Source organism: Mandrillus leucophaeus, unplaced genomic scaffold, assembly GCF_000951045.1.
Source record: "Mandrillus leucophaeus isolate KB7577 unplaced genomic scaffold, Mleu.le_1.0 Scaffold7, whole genome shotgun sequence".
NCBI classification, from domain to species: Eukaryota; Metazoa; Chordata; class Mammalia; order Primates; family Cercopithecidae; genus Mandrillus; species Mandrillus leucophaeus.
This window is the reverse complement of record NW_012107585.1, coordinates 5,834,989-5,859,331: the sequence shown is the minus strand read 5'-3', so window position 1 is coordinate 5,859,331 and position 24,343 is coordinate 5,834,989. Positions and strand designations below refer to the sequence as shown.

Sequence of the window (24,343 nt, the reverse complement as noted above, 5' to 3'; positions counted from 1 at the left end):
TCAAAAAAAAAAAAAAGAAAAGAAACCCTGTCTCTACTAAAAATACAAAATTAGCCAGGCGTGGTGGCACACACCTGTAATCCTAGCTACTTGGGAGGCTGAGGCAGAAAAATCACTTCAACCCAGGAGGCGGAGGTTGTGGTGAGCCGAGATTGTGCCATTGCCCTCCAGCCTGGGCAACAAGAGCAAAACTCCATCTCAAAAACAAACAAACAAAAACTTAGTGGGGCGTGGTGGCAGGCACCTGTAGTTCAGCTACTTGGGAAGCTGAGGCTGGAGAATCACTTGAACCTGGGAGGCAGAGGTTGCAGTGAGCTGAGATCACACCACTGCACTCCAGTCTGGGCAACAGAGCAAGACTGCATCGCAAAAAAAATAATAAAAGTGAATAACCCACATACATGTCATTTCCATAGTAGAAGCATTTCTGTAAGATAGATTCCTTGAAGTAAAATTGCTTTATCAGAGAGGATATCCATTGTGATTTTGACAGGTAACTCTAAACTTACCCTTCATGCAGTTGTACCAATCTGTAGTCAGTTTAGATTACCCCAACTAACTTTGTCTAGTCACTGACAGCAGAATGCCTATAGCATTTGGGATACGTAGGGTTGTTGCTGCTGCTACAGCTTCCCAAGTGAAAATAAACAAGAGGTTTGTGGGCCATGATAACTTTTGTAATGCCTACAGAAGCTAAAGCTGTTTTGGCCTCATGGAATTGAATGAGGTCTACTGAGGAGTGTGTCCTGTTGTTCCTTGTCTTGCTCAGGCACTCCAGGAAGCCCATCGGGTGCTGAAACCAGGAGGACGGTTTCTCTGTCTGGAATTTAGCCAAGTGAACAATCCCCTCATATCCAGGTTGGCATTGTTAATAGGGCTTTATCTTCATTGTATAGCCAAGGTTTCCTACCCTGAAATGGACTGAGAGTAGCCAGTAAGCTATAAGCATGAACTTTGTAGTTCAGAGTACCAGAGGTCAGCCAGTTCTGAATTATAGTACCTAGGCCACAAGAGTCTCAAACCAGATCCAAGTTGGCTTACATATGTGTATTAAGAAATTGACTTAGAAGCCCCTATTTAAAAATCAGGAAATGGTTGGTCCAATGGTAATGGGTTATCAGAACTTATTAGTGGCACTAATGTTGCTGTTCAACGCCCCACTGCTAAATTTGACTGACTTAAAAAAAAATCAGGAAATTTGGGCCAAGTGCCGTGGCTCATGCTTGTAATCTCAGCACTTTGGGAGGCTGAGGCGGGAGGATCACTTGAGGCCAGAATTTCAAGACCAGCCTGGGCAACACAGTGAGACCCTATCTCTAAAAAAAAAAAAAATTTAATCAGGAAATTTTACATAAAAATCTGAATTTCCAGCTTCACTTGAGAAATCAGATACATGGCAGCCCTGGGTAGGCCCATATCCCCACATGCCACAGGGAGGGCTGAGTAGTAACTGTCTCTTCTCCACTTTATCATACTTCCTAACTGTACCTGTCAGCACTTCTACTGGTCTTGTACCTGACCCACTTAATTCAGGTTCTTGCTTGATGCCTGTAGGCATTTGAGTTTGTGACCCCAGGTTTAGTCCTTCTTTCTTCTTATCTAGGGAAGAAGTGAGGGGCATGTTCTAATCTTCATCTTTTACCTTTTTGTTTGCTTAGGCTTTATGATCTATATAGCTTCCAGGTCATCCCTGTCCTGGGAGAGGTCATCGCTGGAGACTGGAAGTCCTATCAGTACCTTGTAGAGAGTATCCGAAGGTTTCCGTCTCAGGTATGAAACTTCTGTAGCTTTAAACAAAGGCCCTACAGTGAAATCCAGGCTACTCTGGCTGTATCATCTTTCCTTGTGTTTTAGGAAGAGTTCAAAGAGATGATAGAAGATGCAGGCTTTCACAAGGTGACCTATGAAAGTCTGACATCAGGCATTGTGGCCATTCATTCTGGCTTCAAACTTTAATTCCTTTCCTGTCATGGAGCATGAACCAGTCACATCCTGTTGAAAGCCTGGAACTGAAGGATAATCTGGCAAATGAGACAGCAGGAGACCATCTCCTCTTAAGGATACGTGCCATGGACTCATGTTTGAATCGAACAGTCTTAAAGTGGAAGAACAAATTCTTGTCACTTTTTTACAGCTTTCTTTGGAGCTGCTTCAGTCCGTCTCCCAGAGGCATTTCGTCTGTATTTTTGCTCGACTGCTCATTTCTCTTGGCTGTAGGGTGTGTGGTTAAGGTACAACCAGCACTAAAGCTCAGTTTTGAAGTGAGTGTATTCATAGCTTCCCTGCTGGTGCTACCTTCCAGAGGGATAATAGATCATTTGAACCCAATGACGATTTTTCACCAGAAAACTTAATTGTACCTGAATCAATCTTTCAGCCTAGGACTAAGTCTAGGCCCAGGTCAGAGTACTAATGATCATGAGAATTGTGTGCTGAACCAGTAAACGAGTTTACCTTTTGATGGTACTTGTCATTTTTTCTTGAAGGGGGTAAGGAAAATATATTTTTCTTTTTCTTTTTTTTTTTTTTTTCCGAGACGGAGTCTTCTTCTGTCACCCAGGATGGAGTGCAGTGGCGCAGTCTCTGCTCACTGCAACCTCCGCCTTGCGAGTTCAAGCAATTCTCCTGCCTCAGCCTCCCAAGTGGCTGGGATTACAGGTGCCTGCCACCACACCCAGCTACATTTTTTTGTATTTTTAGTAGAGATGGGGTTTCACCATGTTGGCCGTGCCCGGCCAGAAAATATATTTTTCTTCATTCTTTCAGTCCTCTTCCATAAAAAGCTACCGTGTGGGTTGGGTACAGTGGCTCACGCCTATAATCCCAGCACTTTCATAGGCCGAGGTGGGTGGATCACAAAGTCAGGAGTTTGAAACCAGCCTGGCCTGTATAGTGACATCCTGTCTCTACTAAAAATACAAAAAATTAGCTGGGCATGATGGTGCACGCCTGTAATCCCAGCTATTTGGGAGGCTGAGGCAGGCAAATCACTTGAACCCAGGAGGTGGAGATTGCAGTAAGACGAGATCGTGCCACTGCACTCCATCCTGGGTGGTAGAGGGAGACTGTCTCAAAGAAAAAAAAAAACTTTTCACTAAGTCCTTGTTGGAAAATAAATGTACCAGCAAAATCCTGCTTTCATGTCTTTTTTTTTTTTTTTTTTTCATGTCTTATATAGGGAGCTTTTTTGTAAGAGTACACTTGTTTTATAGCAAAAAAAAAGTTTGAAAACGATGTAAGCTAACCTTCAGTACTCAGAGATGGAGCTGGGCAGACTTCTTGTCTCCTTGTTCTAGTCTACTGTTGTCTTTCTTTTTCATTTTTTGTCAATTTCTAAACATTTTCCTGAATACAGTCCACTGTTTGATGTTAAAATGAGGCCATAAATTGTTTTAAGAGACAGGGTCTCGGTCTCTCACTCAAGCTGGAGTGCAGTGACCTGATCATAGCCCACTGCAGCCTAAACTCCTGGGCTCAAGCAGTCCTCTGACCTCAGCCCCTTAAATAGCTGGGACTACAGGCATATACCATAGTGCCTGGTTAATTTTTTAATTTTTAATTTTTTTTTTTTTTTTGAGACCGAGTCTCCCTCAGTCGCCTAGGCTGGAGTGCAGTGGTATGATCTCAGCTCACTGCAACCTCCACCTCCCATGTTCAAGCGATTCTCCTGCATCAGCCTTCCAAGTAATTGGGATTACAGGTACCTACCACCATGCCCAGCTAATTTTTGTATTTTTAGTAGAAACGAGGTTTCACCATGTTGGCCAGGCTGATGTCGATATCCTGACATCAGGTGACCCGCCCACCTCAACCTCCGAAAGTGTTGGGATTACAGGTGTGAGCCACCATACCTGGCTGCTATAATTTTTGTTTTTTCTTAATAGAGACAGGGTCTCCCTGTGTTGCCCAGGCTGCTCTCATACTCCTGGGCTCCCACTTTGGCCTCCCAAAGTGCTGGGACTACAGACATGAGGCACTGCACCCAGCCATAAATATTTTGAGTGTGGATGAATCTTAAGGTTTTTCTTTTTTTTTGAGATGGAGTCTCGCTCTGTAGCCCAGGCTGGAGTGCAGTGGCCGGATCTCAGCTCACTGCAAGCTCCGCCTCCCGGGTTCAGGCCATTCTCCTGCCTCAGGCTCCCGAGTAGCTGGGACTACAGGCGCCTGCCACCTCGCCCAGCTACTTTTTTGTACTTTTTAGTAGAGACGGGGTTTCACCGTGTTCACCAGGATGGTCTCGATCTCCTGACCTCGTGATCCACCCGTCTCGGCATCCCAAAGTGCTGGGATTACAGGCTTGAGCCACCGCGCCCGGCTGAATCTTAAGGTTTTAAAGAGGCTTTGCTTAGAAATTGCAGAAATCAGTCCAGCACAGTGGCCTATGCTTGTAATCCCAGCACTTTGGGAGGCCAAGGAGGGCAGATTGCTTGAATACAAGAGTTCGAGACCAGCCTGAGCAACATGGCAAAACCCCATCTCTACAAAAAATTTTAAAAAATAGCCAGGTGTATGGTACACACCTGTGTTCCCAGCTATTTGGAAGGCTGAGGTGAGAGGATCATCTGAGCCTGGGAGGTGGAGGTTGCAGTGAGTTGAGATCATGCCACTGCACTCTAGCTTTGGTGACAGAGTGAGAACCTGTCTCAAAAATAAATTGCAGAAATCAATCTGTGACTTGGCTAACAGTTTGTGGATAACATAGTTCAAAGGTATGTGAAAGGGCTTCAGATATACTGCTTCCTGGCCCAGCACAGTAAGGATCATTTACGTGCCTTCACTTACAAGATCTTGCCCTGTCACTGAAAAGCTTCCAGATAGAGCTAGCTATATACAACTCTCTCAAAGAACAGCAGCTAGGAGCATTTGATAAATGCTTAGAAAAACTTAGCTTACATTTTCTTTTCAGCCAGCTGGAGCCTATTGGCTTTTGAAATTAACAGGAAGGAACAGGCACTGGAAGGAGCTTCATAAACCATCAACCCAGTCTTATCTCCATAGCAACGTGGTTTTCTCACATCTGAATAAAAAAACAAAAAAGCTGCCAACTTCTTGACAGTAAATATGGGACAGATCAAATTCAACTAAAACTCCCAATGTCTAGCTATCAGTCTTGAATCAGCTTTTGGGTCTGTAGCTAGAGACAGATTGTTTGTTTGGAGTAGGGCTTAACTGGACAAGCTAAAGCTTTGGAGGCAAAATTCCTTGTGGGCTTCAAATAGAAATATAGCCAGGTCACTAAAGAGGGAAAAGGGATAGAAAAAATATGAATTAGGCCAGGTGAGGTGGCTCATGCCTGTAATCCCAGCGCTTTGGGAGGCCGAGGTGGGCAGATCATGAGGTCAAGAGATCAAGATCATCCTGGCTAACACGGTGAAACCCTGTCTCTACTGAAAATACAAAAACTTAGCTGGGCGTGGTAGTGGGCACCTGTAGTCCCAGCTACTCGTGAGGCTGAGGCAGGAGAATGGCGTGAACCCGGGAGGCGGAGCCTGCAGTGAGCCTAGATCAAGCCACTGCACTCCAACCTGGGCGACAGAGAGACTCCGTCTCAAAAAAAGAAAAAATATGAATTAAACCAGGTGTGGTGGCTCATACCTGTAATCCCAACACCTTGGGAGGATCGCTTGAGCCCAAGAATTCAAGACCAGCCTGGGCAACACAGGGAGACTCCAGCCCTACAAAAAATTCAAAAGTTAGCTGGGTGTGGTGGCATGTATTTGTGGTCCCAGTTACTTTGGAGGCTGAGGTGGTAGGATCACTTGAGCCCAGGAGGTCGAAGCTGCAGTGGGCTGTGATCACACCACTGCACTGCAGCCTGGGCAGCAGGAGACCGTGTCTCAAAAAAAATGGAAGAAAAAAGATGGAATTGTGGGAACATTTTCGGTCTGTTTATATAAATACAAACATAAAATTACCCCAATTGCAGTCTCCTGTTTATTCCACACTACCTCATCCTTTTTTGCAGACAGCAGGGAAAAAATTGGCACAATAGTCAAAATTGCCGGGCTTGGTGGCTCACGCCTGTAATCACAGCACTTCATGAGGCGGAGGTGGGCAGATTATCTGAGGTCAGGAGTTCGAGACTAGCTTGACTAATATAGTGAAACCCCATCTCTACTAAGAATACAAAATTAGCCGGGCATGGTGGCACATGCCTGTAATCCCAGCTCCTTGAGAGGCTGAGGCAGGAGAATCGCTTGAACCTGGGAGGCAGAGGTTGCAGTGAGCCGAGATCGCGCCATTGCACTCCAGCCTGGGCAACAAGAGCGAAACTCCCTCAAAAAAAAAAAAAAAAGTCAAAATTTTGCACCTCTACCCTGAAACCCTTTCAGTCCCAAAGTAGCACAACTTTGCTAGGATTCTTAAAACCACACATTCTGAAGAAAAGTAAACTTCCAAATATGTTACTGACCTAATTCTACTCTTAAAATGGGAGTTATCACCCATCAATTCCAATCTATCGCCCTCTTCTGTGTAGCAGTCGTCTGGCTGCTTAGAAATCCCAATGGCATCGTAGCGATCCATGGGAAAACACAGGGAAACTAGAAGTCAGGACCCTTCTTGCAGTTTCCCAAGATGGGTGTGGGTTGTTTCAGCCTGTCTTATTTCCTTTCCACCTACAAGGCTGCCATATTTGCTTTTCTAAGACTGCAGTCCTCTTAAGATTGATAGCAGGAAACCTTTGATGGCTACTTGTCCCCAGCTTTAATTGGGTCTTTTCAGGAAAAGGCATCAATTCACACTTGTTCCTGGCCACAGCAAAGCACAGCACAGCAGGCTGATAATGTAAATTCCTGCAAAGCCTTTATTAGAAGAGCATTAAGACTGCTGCTCAGAAACATTTACTTTCCCCTAAGACTACCTTCTTTCTAGGCAGGGGAAGGGGCTAGACAAGGGTCCTGGAATCCATTTCATTATCCCAACTTTGTTTTGAGCTTATTTCCATTTTATAGCCATAGAAAGCTTCAAGTACTACCACACATCCATCACCACAACCTGAGGCCAAAGGCCCAGAACATTCTATAGCAATGTCTTAACAAATATCCTTAAATACTGATTTTCAAATTAGGACTAAGATTTAATTTAAATGTTTCTTTGTAATGCATAACAGCTGCAGGATGGGTGAGAATGTGACTAAAGAGTACTGAAATGCCCCACAGAAACTTACTTCTGTAAGGATGGACTCATCCCCACCAACCTGGACATCTGATCAAGTGACAATCTTCAATGCTGTTATTTGAACAAATTGTAATTCACACACATACACATCTGCAACAGATTTATTTTTTAAAGGAATGGACTGAGAGAAAACAATATGGGCAGAAGTATGGAATAGAAAATAAATACAAATGTAGGCTATTCTGCTAATTGTTTTATAACCACAACAAACTAGTACAGAGAATGCCCTGTACAAAACACAACAAAGGTTCAAACATCGAGGTGTTCCCTTAGCAAGGCTGAAAATTTCAGTCTCTGGTATTTGGAATTTAGGCTGCAGTCCTTGTTTTTGGATGGATCACTGGGTGTGTGGCACAGTCCATGCTTTTAACCAGATTTGAACAGAAGAATGGCCACTTGGCCCAGGTAGAAGTAGATGAAGTGTTTGGTTTCATGTGTCACGTAACTGCCGAAGTTCCTTCCCACGATGCAATGCCAGGTGGGATTGTACTTCTTGTCAAATTCCTGGGAAAGACAAAAGAAAAGAACTAGAATTTTAATTACCAGAGGTCAGTGTTTGCCTCCTGGATAAGCCAGAGCCTGTAGGGGCAGAAAGGAGGAACGTCAGCATCTGCAAATTCTTAGAATGAAAGAATGTTCCCCAGCTCCAAGACGCCTACATAGTGCATTAATACAAACATACTTGCAGTCTGAGCTAAGATGGGAATGGAGGCTGAGGAGGTCAAAGGACAAAAGGTCAGCCTTAAAGACAGGGTGCTTTGTTATTATGGTAATTACACCTTCATACCTTCTATAATATTCTTATTCATTGACAGAAGGTGACATTAACAGGTGTGGTTTATCATGTTCTGTGTAGAGAACCACCCTACTGTATTTGCCATGCCCCCAATTCCAAGAAAATGGTAAAAAATTAGCCCATCCCATTCCTCATCACAAAGATCTTAACTGCATCTCTGCAACACAAGACTTTTCCAAAAGGATAAAACTTCAAACAACATTGTATAGCAAATGATTGCGGATCAAAATTAAATTTACAGGGACACAATACTGAAGCACTCCACTGTTGCCGTAAAAAATGCTGTAAACAGAATCTGTCAACTGGCCAAGTTTTATCCTTAATATCCAAACAGCCGTCTTCTCCACATCTGTCCGGATGATACTAATCTACTACCCTGTCCACTAGGTTAGCAAGTTGTAGGAACAACTCGTCGCCATTTATCCCACCCCAAGAGGTACTGGGGAGTAGAATGCCTGTGGGGGGCACTGGGTGCCAACCGTAATCTTTCTCTACAAAATTCTTACAAGTGTTTGTAGAGAGTCACACAAGATTTAGCTACTCTAACAGCACGCAGTGCGAAAACTTCTTTTAAAGCTATGAAGAGGAGTAACGCTCCTGCAAGCTAGACGCACGCACTGCTGCGTTTGTCAAAAAAGGCATTTATTTCTGTTCCATCTGAAGTCTTTCATCTTCCCATTCTCGACTGGAACTCTCCCACGGCTTAGGCTGCCAGCTTTCTTCCCTTCCAGCAAACACTGCTCGAGAAGTTGGCAATCCTGCCGGCTTTCTAGACTGCCATTTGCCAAGCCCCCACCCCAGCCCCCAGCCCCGCCACCACCCACTTTCCCTCAACTCCCCACTGGAAGGCTGGCAAGATCTCCTCCCGGCCCGGCTGGAAACACCCACGCAGCTCCCCCCTCCGGAACACCCAGATGGATCCTCGGCGCAGGAACCACACAGAAGGGGGAACCGCTGCTCCCAGGTCTTAGATACCGTTGCTAGGTGGCGCTTTCCCCCCGCGGAGCTGGATAATTAAAAAAAAAAACAAACAAAAAAAAAAACTTCGGACGCCGGGGGTCTGGTCTTCTCCAGGGGAGTGCAAAATGCATCTGCGTCCTTTCTGGAAGCTTCTACACCCCGAGCCGCCAGGGGTGTTCCCGGGACCTGTCAGGCGCCCTGGGAAAGCAGGATCGAGGGGAAGGAACTCCCTGCTCCCGGCTGCGCCTCGGCCCCCGCGCCCATCCTCACCTTCTTGATATGAGCCGCAATGTCCTTCTCTATGTTGTATTTCTCCAGCGCCTGAGTAGCGCACTCCACTGAGTCCTGTTGCATCTCTTCCGACATGTCCGCATTTTTGATCACGGCCTTTCGGTCGCACATGGTTACCTAGTGGGCAAGGCCTGGGGTAAGGGTTTGAGTTGGGCCGCGCCCCCCAGGCACTAACTGCCCCCACCCCGGCCGGCGCTACAACGGGACGACGCCCCCCACCCCACTTCTCAGGAAGCGAGGGCTACGCGGCGGGCTAAGTCCAGAGTGGGGCGAAATAAGGCAGCGAGGACACCCCCTGGCCCCCCGAGTTTCTCACCGTGGAGAAGGGGGCTGGCCGACTGCAACGGTCTCCTGGGGGAGGTGCTTGCACAGCTCAGGCCCTCGTAGAGCTGCCGTCGCTACCGAAGCCGTGGCGCATCTAAGCAGCCCCACGCCAGCCGCCGCCGCCTAGTGCTCAGGCCCCGCCCTGCTCCCGCCGGCCCCGCCCCTCGCCGCGCGACCCTATTGGCTTGACGCAGCCCACGGCATTCTTCCATTGGTCCAGGGACTCCATGGTTCCCTCAGGATCTTTCTCCTGCATTTTGTTGCAGACCACAATGCACCGCTCACGGCGTCGGTTGCCCCGGCAATGGGCCCCACGCGGCGAGGCCCACACACACACCCAGAAGGTGGAGCCCCGGCCCGGTTGCGAGGACCACCCAGCTGTCTGGAGAGGTAGGAAGGCAGCTTCTGCCTGGGCCAAGGGAAGTGATTCCAAATTCACGGAGGTTGTTCCAGGGTGTGTTCTCGAACAACAGTCTCTAGAAGTTGGTGGCCATCCCTGCCCCCACCCCCCCACCACGACAGGTCGCAGGATCTCCGACCCCAGGTTAGCAGGATTATGACAGAAGTGGCCTCTCCTTTTACTGAAGGTATCTCTGAAGCAGGGCCGGCTTCGTGGGCAAACCAGCGGTGCAGCCTCACAGGAGGGGCCCTTACGTTTTCATTTTGCACTGGGCCCCATTTGTAGTGGTTCTGCTCTGAAATATTTAGGAGAGGGCATCCTCAGGATTGAGGGAGGGCTTCAAGGAGAGAGGGTGTTTCCTTACAAGTAAGGGATTATCCCCAAGAGTGGGGTCTCTGCCAAGCAATGCGGACATCTTTAAGGGGGTGGGGATGGGGATCCGGGTGGATTTGGGAGTGTTGAGCCCCGGGGTTTTTGTCCAGGGTGAGGCTTCTTGCTCAGGTGAGGCAGTCTTTCCTGTGTGGGAGAGATTCTTGGTTGGGATTTATCTCTGAGGAGGAGGTATCCTAATGGACGAAAAAGTGGCCCTTAGAGGGATGACGTCCCCTCTAGCTTAGGGAGGAGACACGAAGTGGTTAAAAAAGCAAGATCTTGGGGGAGTTGAGGGACAAGTCAGATCTGGATTTAAATCCCAGCATTGTCATTTACTAGCTATTTGAATGTTTTCTTTAAGTAAAGGAGGACTAAGTGTAAAAGGAAACCAGTTCATATGCTTGTTAGCAGTATAAAACATTTGAAGTTCTCTCAGCACAATGTGAGGCACATAGTAAATGATCAATGAATCTTATCAATAATTGTCAGTTTATAGAACTATCCCAAAGACCACAGCAAGGTTTTGAACAACCAGCTCTGAAATGCCTATAATGTATTTTTGAACCTCCATAAATAAGTTATCAGGTTAATCATGTATCTGGAAGCCTCCTATTTACATTTCTACATTTTTCTCTTGACCACCTACTCTCTACTTAAAACAATTTGTGGCTGGGCATGGTAGCTCGCACCTGTAATCCCAGCACTTTGAGAAGCCGAGTGGAGGGGATCGCTTGAGCTCAGGAGTTGGAGACCAACCTGGGCAATATGGCCAAACCCCAGCTCAAAAAATAAAAATAAAACAATCTGAGCAGAGACACACAACTCCAGAAAGAAAAAGATGGGAATAGGCCGAGTGCAGTGGCTCATGCCTATAATCCCAGCACCGTGGGAGGCCGAGGCGGGTGGATCACCTGAGGTAAGGATTTTGAGACCAGCCTGGCCAACATGGAGAAACCCCATCTCTACTAAAAATACAAAATTAGCCGGGTGTGGTGGCGCATGCCTGTAATCCCAGATACTCAGGAGGCTGAGGCAGGAGAATCACTTGAACCTGGGAGGCAGAGTCTGTAGTGAGCCGAGATTGTGCCATTGCACTCAGCCTGGGCAACAGGAGCGAAAGTCCGTCTCCAAAAAAAAAAAAAAAAGGAAAAAAATGGGAATAATTAGAACCTCTTCAGGTTCAACATATGCATATCAATTAAATCAACAGCTTTTTCCAGTTCCATGTTTCTAATGGTGAGATTCAGGGTTTGAGAAGTTATAATATTCCTATATAGTACCTCTCTTGAGGAAGAAATAGGTTGACAAGTGAGGACCCTGGAAATGCAGATGACACTAAAGTAAAGCCATGGTGACTCCACTAAGTAGAAACCCCAGGGAAATTTCCTAAATCATCCTCATGATTTTTTTCCGTGTCTACACTACCTCTATTATTATTTATTTAATTTTTGCTATAATAATACTATAATTATAATATAATAATGTAATTGTTCATGAATAATACCTTATATGGCCGGGCGTGGTGACTCACGCTTGTAATCCCAGCACTTTGGGAGGCCGAGGAGGGCAGATCACAAGGTCAGGAGATCAAGACCATCCTGGCTAACATGGTGAAATCCCGTCTCTACTAAAAATACAGAAAAAAAATAAATTAGCCGGGCATGGTGGTGAGTGCCTATAGTCCCAGCTAGTTGGGAGGCTGAGGCAGGAGAATGGCGTGAACCTGGAGGCTGAGCTTACAGTGAGCCAAGATCGTGCCACTGCACTCCAACCTGGGAGACAGAGCAAGACTCTGTCTCAAAAATAAATAAATAAATAATAAAAAGTAATACTTTATATATTATTTAATAATTTTCTTTGAACTCCCTTTATTTTTTAAATAAGTATACTTTTTGTTTTATTTTATTTTTTTGAGATGGAGTCTCGCTCTGTTGCCCAGACTGGAGTGCAGTGGTGTGATCTGGGTTCAAGCGATTCTTCTCCCTTGGCCTCCTGAGTAGATGGGATACAGGTGCACACCACCATGCCAGGCTAATTTTTCTATTTTTGTAGAGACAGGGTCTTGCCATGTTGGCCAGGCTGGTCTCCAACTCCTGAGCTCGAGTGATCTGCCTGCCTTGGCCTCCCTAAGTTTTGGGATTACAGGCGTGAGCTACCGCACCCGGCCTAATAAGTATGCTTTTAAAAGACAGATTTATATTATTACCGTAAGTGGAAAGCCAGTCTCACTGGCCATAAATAGAAGGTAACTATAAAATATAAATATTATAATATAAAACATTTATTTTTGCATTGTTAAACTGATCTTGGACACTGTAAGTGATATGTGTCCTACACTTGAAAAATGCTACCCTCGAGGAGGGTTCTTAAATGGGGTCCACGGCCAGATTGCAAAGGTTTCCCAAGCCCTCTGGAATTGTGCACAAAAATGTATGTAGTGCTTACAGGCATTTTTCCAAACAGAAGATCCTTAGCTTCCATCAGACTCACAAAGGGATTCAGAACCTAAGGAGGATTAAAAAGAAAAAGAAAAACTGTTGTACAATAACCGAAACTCCTAGAATAAATGTGAGATTCCTTCACCAGGTCCCCCTGAAGTGGCTCATATGGGGTTCTATAGCATCACACATTTTGGCAACTTACTATATCTACTCCTGCCTGATAAACTTGCTTAAAAATCCTTCTACACCTGAAAACCTGCATTTTTCATTCTTGCCACAGTAAATTATAACTAGGAGTTGTTAACGTTTCTGAGAGCACAGGCCTTGGAATCAACCTAAGCTATGAGCTCCTTCAAGTTAGTTAACCTCTCCAAGATACAGGTTCCTGATTGTTATTTTTTTATTTTTTTATTTTTTGAGACAGAGTCTTGCTGTGTCGCCCAGGCTGGAGTATAGTGGCACGATCTCTGCTCACTGCAAGTTCCGCCTCCCAGGTTCGCAGCATTCTCCTGCCTCAGCCTCCCGAGTAGCTGGGACTACAGGTGCCTGCCACCACGCCCGGCTAATTTTTTGTATTTTCAGTAGAGATGGGGTTTCACCCTGTTAGCCAGGATGGTCTCAATCTCCTGACCTGGTGATCTGCCCACCTTAGCCTCCCAAAGTGCTGGGATTACAGGCGTGAGCCACCGCGCCCGGCCCTGATTGTTACTTTTTATTTTTATTTATTTATTTATTTTTGAGACGGACTTTTGCTCTGTCACCCAGGCTGAAGTGCAGTAGTGCGATCTCAGCTCACTGCAACCTCCCCCTCCCGGGTTCAAGTGATTCTCTTGCCTCAGCCTCCTGAGTTGCTGGGATTACATGCGTTAGTCACTACTCCTGGCTAATTTTTGTATTTTTAGTAGAGACAGGGTTTCACCATGTTGGCCAGGCTGGTCTCGAACTCCAGACTTCAGGTGATCCACCCACCTCGTAGGTTCCTGATTTTTAAATGGAGATCACATCTTCGTTATAGGTTGGTGGCAGGGATTATATTAAATAATGCATCTGGAGACCTAGCCATGGTATAATAAATGGTAGCTACTGCCACTATGTATTGAGACCTTACCATGTGCCAGACATTTTAGACACATTATCTCATTGGCTTCTCATAATAATTCTACAAGGTAAGAACTGTTTGTCTCTTTATTACACAGATGAAGAAAATGAGGTTCAAAGAGATGAAGTCTCTTACCTAAAGTCACAGTGATAGAAAGTGACAGAGCTGGGATTTGAATCCTGATCTGACTCCACAGTCCCACATGGTAGGTGGAACCTCTGAGCTATACCTAAACAAAGAGAGCTGATGCCTCAGAACAGAGTGATGTCCCTGGATACACTAAGCATCCTTGGCCCCTGGTGAGAGCTCCCTAAATATATGTGGATGGATGGATGGATGGATGGATGGATGGATGGATGGATGGAAGGAAGGAAGAAAGCATGGATAGTTCAGACTACTTCAGCCTTGATTCCTCAGCAACAAACACCTCAAACTTGACCCTACATTGGTCCTTGGCTGTCGTGATCTTCCTTGGACAGAATCGCCTTTCAACTCCGGTCATCACACTTTCCCAGGGCCCTCAGAAAGCCCTTCAGAGTTGTAACTCACAGGCAGGCTGAGGGATTCTTTGGGGGTCTGCAGCTCTCCTCACCTCATCCACAAGTAGGACCATGGCCTGTGCCTCACTACTGCCCCAGGATCACTCTGTTCCCAGCCCAGTCCAGCAATCACTTGTCTAGCTTTCTGGGACCTGAGTACTTTCCTGGACCATGAGTCCTGTGACCACCCTAGCAGCGCTAACCCTCCCTTACCTGAAAGGAAGTGTGAAGTGACCTTGCAGGCCCCAGAGTGGATTGAAGACCCCGTCGAGAAAGGAGGCACCATGTGGGAGAGAATGCAAGGCCTAGGTCTGAATCCGGAAGCTTCCACCCCATGAAGAAGGGCTGGCACCAGCCGGGGGCTGGCAGGGGAGCTGAGCTTTGGAGCCAAGGACTGTACTGCAGTGCAGGGAGAGTGAGGCCAGAAAGGCTGAGACAACTCAGGGAAGGAAAACCTCCCTTCTGGCTAATAGCCAAGCATCGCCTGAGTAGACCGACACTCTACTGTCCACAGGGGCAGCAGATGAAGACACATTCAGAGAGGACTAACAGGCCCCCTCAGCTCCCAGTCAGAGGGCGGAGCAACCCATAACAGACGTTAAAGGAACAGACTCTGAGGTCAGGCAGCCTTGGGTGTTCATCTGTCCCTACTAAGCCATGTGACGTTAGGCAAGTGAGTCCACCTCTCTGAGACTCAGGTTCCTCATCTGTAAAATGGGGATTATAAGAGTCCTTGTTTCTCAGGGACAATGTGAGGATTGAGGTGGTACGCATAGAGAATGTAGTGCACTACTGGGCATGGCAAACATCAGTGATGCTAGTTACCGTTTATCATTAGTGTTCCTGTAGACCAGGACTTCTCAACCTTAGCACTATTCACCTTTTGGGCTAGAAAGTTTTTTTGTTGTGGGGAGCTGTCCTATGCATTTGAGGATGTTTAACAGCACCCCTGGCCTCTACCCACTAGATGCCAATCACACCACACCCCCAGTTTCAACAACCAAAAATGTCTGCAGATGGTGCCGAATGTCTCCTGGAGGGTGAAATCATTCCCCAGCAGTTGAAAACCACCACCCTAAACAATCTGGACTGAGTTTGAATGTCACAGATCCCAAGCTCACAGCTCCATGTAAAGGCCACAAGGCAGGCAGGCCTACTTACAGATGAAGGAACGGAAAGAGCAACAATTACAGATCGAGCTGGCTAGCTCCCGTGTAGACTAAGAGGCAGGATCTGTAGTCTGCTCTAGGAGCTAACAAGGCCTCTGTGACTCAGTAGGCTACCTCAGTGTCACTCTTTAATTATATGCAAAGTGGTCTTGAGTTAACTTTTAATTATTCTAGGGCTCTAAACAAGAAAATAGATAGTTGGTATCTGATTTCTGGCATCTAGATTCTGATTCACTGACTGGGAGAAAATCTGACTCTCCAGAACTCTTTCAGAGTTCATTTGGCCCTTCATTTATGACTCTGGGGAGATTTCTGAGCAAGAACTGTCAGGGCCTGGGTCAGGCCCTGTTTCAGGTGCTGGAAATGCACAAGAGAACAAAACAAGCAAAGTTCCTTCTTCATGGAACTTATAGCAGGAGAATAAAGATAAAATCAAGCAAAAATATTTATCCCTGATAAGGGCAGTGGATAAAAATAAAGTAGAATAGGCCAGGCACGGTGGCTCACGCCTGTAATCCTAGCTCTTTGGGAGGCCAAGGTGGGCAGACTGGCTGAGCTCAGGAGTTCAAGACCAGCCTGGGCAACACGGTGAAATCCCATCTCTACTAAAATATAAAAAATTAGCTGAGTGTGGCAGCATGCACCTGTAGTCCAGCTACGCAGGAGGCTGAGGCAGGAGAATTGCTTGAACCCGGGAGGCGGAGGTTTCAGTGAGCTGAGATTGTGCCACTGCACTCCAGCCCAGGTGACAGAGTAAGACTCCACCTCAAAAACAATGAAATAAAATAAGTAGAATAAGAGAACCAAGCGTCATTGGGTGAGGGGTCTTGTTTTAAAGAGTTTTCTAGGAAGACTTCTCTGAGAAGGTACCATTTGAGCCAAGACTTGATGACCTGGCTCCTGCATGAGGGCGGAGTGTGGGGAAGCTGATGGGAGCAGTGAGAGAGGTGGGAGCAGTTAGAGGCTATTGCAGCAGTCCAGGTAAGAAGGAATGGTGGCTTGGACAAGGAGGTGGTGGCAGAGATGGGGCAGAGATGGCCAGATTCCAGATGTATTCTGAAGGTAGAGCTGACAGATTTGCTGAGGAATTGGATGCAGAATAGGAGGGAACCAGAGGCAGTCAAGGATGACTCCAGACTTGTGAACTGAACAATGAGAAGAATGGATTGAGATGGGGAAGTCTGGCAGAGGAAACAAAAAGTTCTGTTTTGGCCATGTTAAGTCTGAGATGCCTACTAGATATTCCAAGTGGAGATGTCAAATATGCAGTTGGATATATGAGTTCTGGGAAGAGGGCCAGCCTTGAGCTATAATTTGGAGAGTCATCAGCTTATAGGTGACATTTAAAGCCACGGGACTGGATGAGATCACCACTGAGAGCGGAGTACGTGTAGATGGAAGTAATGCTTATTCAGCTAGCAATATTCTCTGAGCTTTTACTATGGGCCAGGCCCAGAGCTAGGTGCTAGGTACAGAGATGGACTTCCCTTGGCACCTGCCCCAGAGAAGCTCTATTGCTTACTTAATTTTCCTGCGTAAGTGCTTTGGCCATGTGGAGGATGAGCCTTGAGTTCCTACCCTGCCTCTTAGTCACTTAGTCTTTTTTTTTTTTTTTTTTGGAGACAGAGTTTCATTCTTGTTGCCTAGGCTGGAGTGCAATGGCGTGATCTTGGCTCACTGCAACCTCCGCCTCCTGGATTCAAGCGATTCTCCTGCCTCAGCCTCCTGAGTAGGTGGGATTACAGGCATGCACCACCATACCAGGCTAATTTTTTGTATTTTTAGTAGAGATGGGGTTTCTCCATGTTGGTCAGGCTGGTCTTGAACTCCCGACCTCAGATGATACACCCACCTTGGCCTCCCAAAGTGCTGGGATTACAGGCATTAGCCACCGCACCCTGACTCATTTTTTCAACAGACATTTGTTGAGCACCTGCTTGATACAAGGCCCCCATCTAGGCACAAGGGACATGAAAGGAAGCAAGTCAGACACAGTTCCTATCCTCTTGGAGTTTACATTTTATATGTGGAGACAGACATTGAACAGGATGCACATAGGATCACAGGATGTGACAAATGCAGTGGAGGAGAAAGATAGGCTGGTGTGAGAGCTGTTAATGGGGGCTCTGCTCTAGCCTGGGAGGCAAGGAAGGCTTTTCCAGGAGTCACATTAGAGAAACAATCTATCCAAGCAGGGAACTAGGCTGGGGGAAGTGCAGGGAGCTTTTTAGGTGGAAAGAACAGCATGTTCAAAGGCCTAAAGCTGGAAGGAGGCTGACTTGGCTCCAGAGAAGCTGTTGGGGGAGTGTGGGAGAGACAAGGCAGGGAGTAGGGGTGGGGAGCAGCCAGACCTTTGGAGTCTTATAAGCCTGGTTAAGACACGTGGACTGTATTCTGCGGTCACCAGTGGCTCTGTTGAGGTGGGAAATTAAAAAAATAATAAAATTAAAAAGAAAGAGAAATAAGTTTTCCTGTATTAGGCTGACTTGTACCAGAGGCAGCAATAGGCACAACCCAGACCCAGGAAAATTCTTGATAATATTATCTAATGTGCTCTGGAGACTTTCCCAGCACTCCCTCAACATAGGGAGAAGAAAAGCAAATTTTCCTTTGTTTTATGGAATGAGTTTATAGATTCCTGTTCTCTGTGACTAGTGATTTCAAGTATTGTTTTATCTAAGCAGTAGAGTGAAGGTCATGAACCTCTGAGCTGGCCTGAGTTACGGCCACCTGGGCGCCATAGTGAAGGTTATGGGATAAGCCTGTGCCTAGGCAAACCTAGATAACGGACATCTGGGTTGCTTGGCAACGGTCATGTGCAATCCTGAGTTTGTCCTGCCTCTGTATCCCTGCTTTCATGCCACTGTAAGCTTGCTTCAAGCTAGCCCACCCCCTTTTGTGAAGTTTATATAAAAGTCAAGTGCTGTCTTTCTTCCAGGCCCAATCTTTTGGACGTTGAGTCAGCTGGGCCTGAGTGCACTCAATAAATGATTCTGTTTTAGATTGAGACCATCCTGGCTAACATGGTGAAACCCCATCTCTACCAAAAATACAAAAACAAAATTAGTCGGGCGTGGTGGCGGGTACCTGTAATCCCAGCACTTTGGGAGTCTGAGGCGGGCAGATCACGAGGTCAGGAGATCAAGACCATCCTGGCTAACATGGTGAAACCCTGTCTCTACTAAAAATACAAAAAAATTTAGCCAGGCTTGGTGGCGGGCGCCTGTAGTCCCTGCTACTCAGGAGGCTGAGGCAGGAGAATGGCGTGAACCCAGGAGGCGGAGCTTGCAGTGAGCCGAGATCACGCCACTGCACTCCAGCCTGGGCGACAGAGCAAGACTCCGTCTCAAAAAAAAAAAAAGGATTCTCCTGTTTTAACCTGAGGTTTCTCTCTCGTCCTCCTGAATCCCACAACACTGAAAGGTAGTGGGTAGGGACTCATATGATCAGACGGCCACTGAGGAGGGCAGGTTAGTGGGGCAGCCAAGACACCAGTGAGGAAGTTATTGATTGTTGCGTCTTTGTTTCAAGCTCTTGGTTTCTCCATTTTAAACATCTGTTTGCACGCCAGGTGCAATGGCTCATGCCTATAATCCCAGCGCTTTGGGAGGCTAAGGCAGGAGGATGGCTTACCCAGGAGATGGAGACCAGCCTGGGCAATATAGCAAGACCCCATCTCTATCAAAAAATAAAATAAAAAATTAGCTAGTATAGTGGGGTTTGCCTGTAGTTCCAGCTACTCAGGAGGCTAAGGTGGGAGGATTGCTTGAGCAAGAGTTCAAGGCTGCAATGAGATATGATTGCACCATTGCACTCCAGCCTGGGCAACAGAGCGAGACCCTGTCTCAAAAACAAAAACAGAAACATCTGTTTGCAAAGCCCTGGGTCTCTCAGGGGACAGAAAGGGGAATGCAAAGAAGTTGTTTTTCTCTCAGTAAGAGCAGAACGCTTGGTACCCCCAAACTTATCATCTGAGGATCACAAAGTTAGAGCTTAAAGCTGTACATAAAAATCTGTTTCTTCTAGGAGCCACTTCCCCCAAGAAGCTCCAAAAGTATTCTTTCATTAGCAGGGTGCCAAGTGGTTTTGGCCAGAGCCTCTGCGACTCTTTTCTCTGTGACCATTTTCCATTTCAGCTCATATAAATCAACCTACCTGAATGTATGGATCCTTTACTGCAAAGCTATAAAGTAAAATAATGTAATTAGTGCAGCCAGCTGCAGCTGTCCTCAAACTCAGTGTCATGGCCAGTACACATGGGAAATGTTTACAGGAGTTTTAATCAATTTTCTTTCCTGACACCCATTTTTTATTAAAAGTTACAAAAATAATAAATGCACATGGTAGAAGATACAGAAGAACACAAGGAATAAATTATACATGTTAACTGTACAGAGATAACCATTGTCAATATTTTGTCTTAAATACATCTTGTCTACACATAAATACATATTCATATCATATACTACCTATCACACTATATGTGTGTGTGTGTGTGTGTGTGTGTATATATATATATATATATTTTTTTTTTTTTTGAGACAGGGTCTTGCTCTGTCAAATAGGCTGAGTTTGAAACTATAGCCTCAAACTCCCAGACTCAAGGCATTGACTGCCCCTCCCTCCTAAGTAGCTGGGATCACAGGTGCACACCACCACACCTGGCTAATTTTTTTGATTTTTAATAGAGATGAAATATCACTATGTTGCCCAGGCTGATCTTGAACTCCTGGGTTCAAGCAATCCTCCCACCTTGGCCTCCGAAAGTGCTGGTATTGTAGGCATGAGCCACTGAACCTGGCCAATGTATCATTTTTGTTACCTGCTTTTTGTAATCCCAGCACTTTGGGAGGCTGAGGCAAGTGGATCACGAGGTCAGGAGTTCAAGACCAGCCTGGCCAAGATGTTAAAACCCTATCTCTACTAAAAATACAAAAATTGGCCAGGCGTGGTGGTGGGCGCCTGTAATCTCAGCTACTTGGGAGGGTGAGGCAGAGAATTGCTTGAACCCAGGAGGTGGAGGTTGCAGTGAGCCAAGATTGTGCCACTGCACTCCAGTCTGGGCAATGGAGCAAGACTCCGTCTCAAAAACAACAACAACAACAACAAAAAAAACAAAAAAAAAACCTTCTACAACATTACTATTTACTTATGTATTTTTAAAGATGGGGTCCCACTCTGTCACCCAGGCTGGAGTACAGTGGTACAATCCTAGCTATCCTAGCTCACTGCAGCCTCAAACTCCTGGGCTCAAGCTGTTGTCCTGCCTTGGCCTCCCAAAGTGCTGGGATTACAAGCGTGAGCTACTGCACCCAGCCCAATTTTAATAACTTCTTAATAGTCCATGTGGCCGGGGGTGGTAGCTCATGCCTGTACTCCCAGAACTTTGGGAGGCTGAGGTGGTTGGATCACTTGCAGTCAGAAGTTCGAGACCAGTCTGGCCAATATGGTGAAATCCTATCTCTACTAAAAATATAAAAAATTAGCCAGGCGTAGTGGTGTGTGCCTGTAGTCCCAGCTACTTGGGAGGCTGAGGCAGGAGAATTGCTTGAACCCAGGAAGCGAAGCAGAGGTTGCAGTGAGCCGAGATTGCGCTATTGCACTCCAGCCTGGGTGTCACCGTGAGACTCCGTCTCAAAAAAAAAAAAAAAAATAGTCCATGCATAACTTTTTGAAACAATCACTTATCAATGGACACTTAAGTTGCTTCCAGTTTTTCAGTATTGTTACAGTGCTGTGTTCTGATGAATATCTTTCAAAGATAAAAATAATCTTTTTAATTCTACTTTCAGAAGTAATAGATACTCATTATATAAAAGTGAAACACTGTGAAATTTAGAATCTGAAACAGAAAGTTCCTTTGTAAGATTTGTAATCTTACAACTCTAAGATAATGTTAAAATTTGATTTTTTCCCTGCATATAACAGGCTTTTTTCCTTTTTACCAAAATGGGATGATTCTGAGTTCCCTGTCACGATATATAAATCTACTTTATTCCTTTCATAAACTTCCATACGTTTCCACCACCTGTCCCCACTCGCCCACCCACATCTGTATACACACATTCTGCCTCCCTTGCCGTTACCCTGCGTGAACTGTTCATGCTCCTATCTAAGGCCATCTCCCTGGCGCTGGGTCCATCTCCTCTCGTTCCTGTGATTGTTTCTTCTCCCTCTCCTGCATCATCGGTTTCCCCTGTCTTCTGGATTATTCCCACCAGCATGCAAACATGCTGTCATATTCTTTTAAAAATGCTTCCCTTGCCTACACATTCTCCTGTAGCTACCACCCCATCTCGGCTCTCCTCCAAGAGTTGTCTGTACTCCCTGTCCCCAATTCCTCACCTCCCATTCTCTCTTTAATCCACTGCACCGAGACAGCTCAAATGTGGTGGTCACCGGTGACCACCATGCTGCTAAACACAGTGGCCAATTCTCAGTGCCCTTCATGGCCATACTTGTCACAGTTGCTCTCTTCTTCTGGGTCCTCCCCTGGCTTCCAGGACCCCACACTCTCTCAGCTGTCCTCCCATCTCACTGGCTGCACCACCTCAGGCTCCTTTGTTTGTTTCCCCTTTTCTTCCTGATGTCTGAAGGAAGGAGTGACCCAGGTCTTCTCTATTGGGCTACTTCTCTATTTAAACTCTCTCCCTTGGGAGTCTCCATTTTCATGGCTTTAAATTTCGTGGCTCACTACTCTCAAATTTGTATTTTCACCCCAAACTTTGCCCCTGAATGCCCATCCTATATCTCCAAGTCCTATTTGAAATAGCTCTAGGATGTCTAACAGGCATCTGTCTCAAACCTAACACATCCACAACAGACCTGCTTTACTCCCAAACCTGCCTGCTTCACTGCATTCTTCTCAGGAGAGAGTTTTCCTTGATGTTTTCCTTGACTTGTGTATATTTCTCACACCTCATATCTAATCCATCAACAAATTCTTTAAGCTCAATCTTGAAAATATATCTCACCACCTTCACTCTTCTGACCTTTGTTTTTTGAAACAGAGCTTTGCTCTGTTGTCCAGGCTGGAGTACAGTGGCACAATCTCAGCTCACTGCAGCCTCCACCTCCCAAGTTCAAGCAATTCTCCTGCCTCAGCCTCCCTTGTAGCTGGGGTTACAGGCGTGCACCACCATACCCAGCTAATTTTTGTATTTTTAGTAGAGACAGGGTTTTGCCATGTTGGCCAGGCTGTTCTCGAACTCCTGACCTCAAGTGATCCACCTGCCTTGGACTCCCAAAGTGTTGGGATTACAGGCGTGAACCACTGCACCTGGCCACTCTTCTAATTTTAGTCCACACTCTTCTGATTTTAGTCCAAGCTATTGTCATTTTCCATATAGACAATTACAGTAGCATCCAGTGGGTCTTTCTGTGCCCACCTTTGCTGTGCCACAGACTATTCTTCTCCAAGTGGCCACAGTGATCCTTTTAAAAGTCCAGTCAAGGCCAGGTGCGGTGGCTCACACCTGTAATCCCAGGACTTTGGGAGGCCGAGGTGGGTGGATCACCAGAGGCCAGGAGTTCGAGATCAGCCTGGCTAACATAGTGAAACCTCATCTCTACTGAAAATATAAAAAACATTAGCCAAGTGTGGTGCAGGCGCCTATAATCCCAGCTACCTGGGAGGCTGAGGCACGAGAATCGCTTGAACCCAGGAGGTGGAAGTTCCAGTCAGCCGATATCGTGCCACTGCATTCCAGCCTGTGTAACAGAGCGAGACTGTCTCAAAACAAAACAAAAAAACAAGGAATGATATGACTCTTCTCTGTTCAAAACTTTTGAATTGGTTCCCAATTCAGGTCCTAAAAAGATTGTCCTTTCTCCATTGAATTTTGTTTGCAACTCTGTCAAAAATCAGGCTGGGAGACGTGGCTTATGGTAATCTCAGCAGTTTGGGAGGCCGAGGCAGGTAGATTGCTTGAGCCCAGGAATTCAAGACCTGCTTGGGCAACACAGGGAAACCTCATCTCTACAAACAATTTAAAAATTAGCCAGGCATGGTGGCGTGCACCTGTGGTCCCAGCTACTGTGGTCCTAACTACTTGGGAGGCTGAGGCAGGTGAATCGCTTGAGCCTGGGAGGTTGAGGCTGCAGGGAGCCATGATCACGCACTGTACTCCACCCTGGACAACAAAGCAAGACCCCATCTCCAAAAACAAAAAAAGGAGTTGACTATTTTTGTGCATATATCATATATTGCTAGCTCTCTGCTGTCTATTCTTTTTTTTTTTCTTTAAGAGATGAGGTCTTGCTCTGTTTTCCAGGCTGGATCCTGGGCTTAAGGGATCCTCCTGCCTCAGCCTCTTGAGTAGCTGGGACCACAGGCATGAGCCACCATGCCTGGCTAAATTTTTATTTTTTTGTAGAGATAGAGGTCTCGCCATCTTGCCCAGGCTGGTCTCAAACTCGTGGACTCAAGCAATCCTCCTGCCTCGCCTTCCCAAAGTGCTGGGATTACAGGTGTGAGCCACCGTGTCCAGCCTGGGCTGTCTATTCTGTCCCATTGCTCTGTGTGTTTATCTTTTTGCTGATACCACCCTACTTTGAATACTGTAACTTTTATAGTGAGTCTTGAAGTTGGGTAATGTGAGTATGTGAGTCCTCTATTTTTTCTCAGAATTGTTTTGGCCAATCTAGTACCTTTGCCTTTCTCTGTAAAAAATTTGTTTTGGCGAGGCCGGGCACGGTGGCTCATGCCTGTAATCCCAGCACTTTGGGAGGCCGAGGCGGGCGGATCACAAGGTCAGGAGATTGAGACCATCCT

General features: G+C 46.2%; 2 protein-coding genes across 5 annotated transcripts in view; one reads left to right on the top strand and one right to left on the bottom strand.

Moving 5' to 3' along the window:
- COQ5 (coenzyme Q5 homolog, methyltransferase (S. cerevisiae)) overlaps nucleotides 1-2,461 on the top strand; it is a 32,775-nt gene extending 30,314 nt beyond the window's left edge. For both annotated transcript variants that reach the window (XM_011964474.1, XM_011964475.1), the window contains 3 exons: nucleotides 770-858; nucleotides 1,659-1,770; nucleotides 1,855-2,461. In XM_011964474.1, coding sequence (XP_011819864.1) covers nucleotides 770-858; nucleotides 1,659-1,770; nucleotides 1,855-1,956 — 303 coding nt within the window. In that variant the 3' untranslated portion in view covers nucleotides 1,957-2,461. The remainder of the gene's footprint in view (nucleotides 1-769; nucleotides 859-1,658; nucleotides 1,771-1,854) is intronic.
- Nucleotides 2,462-7,262: 4,801 nt separating this feature from the next.
- Nucleotides 7,263-24,343, bottom strand: part of DYNLL1 (dynein, light chain, LC8-type 1) — a 30,602-nt gene continuing 13,521 nt past the window's right edge. The window contains exons 1-3 of one of the 3 annotated variants that reach the window (XM_011964429.1): nucleotides 9,543-9,703; nucleotides 9,206-9,357; nucleotides 7,263-7,683 (exon numbers count right to left, since the gene is read on the bottom strand). In XM_011964429.1, the coding sequence (XP_011819819.1) occupies nucleotides 7,546-7,683; nucleotides 9,206-9,337 (270 nt within the window). In that variant the 5' untranslated portion in view covers nucleotides 9,338-9,357; nucleotides 9,543-9,703 and the 3' untranslated portion in view covers nucleotides 7,263-7,545. Of the gene's footprint in view, nucleotides 7,684-9,205; nucleotides 9,358-9,542; nucleotides 9,704-24,343 lie in introns of those variants that run through there. The other 2 variants (XM_011964428.1, XM_011964430.1) reach the window with 2 other exon arrangements.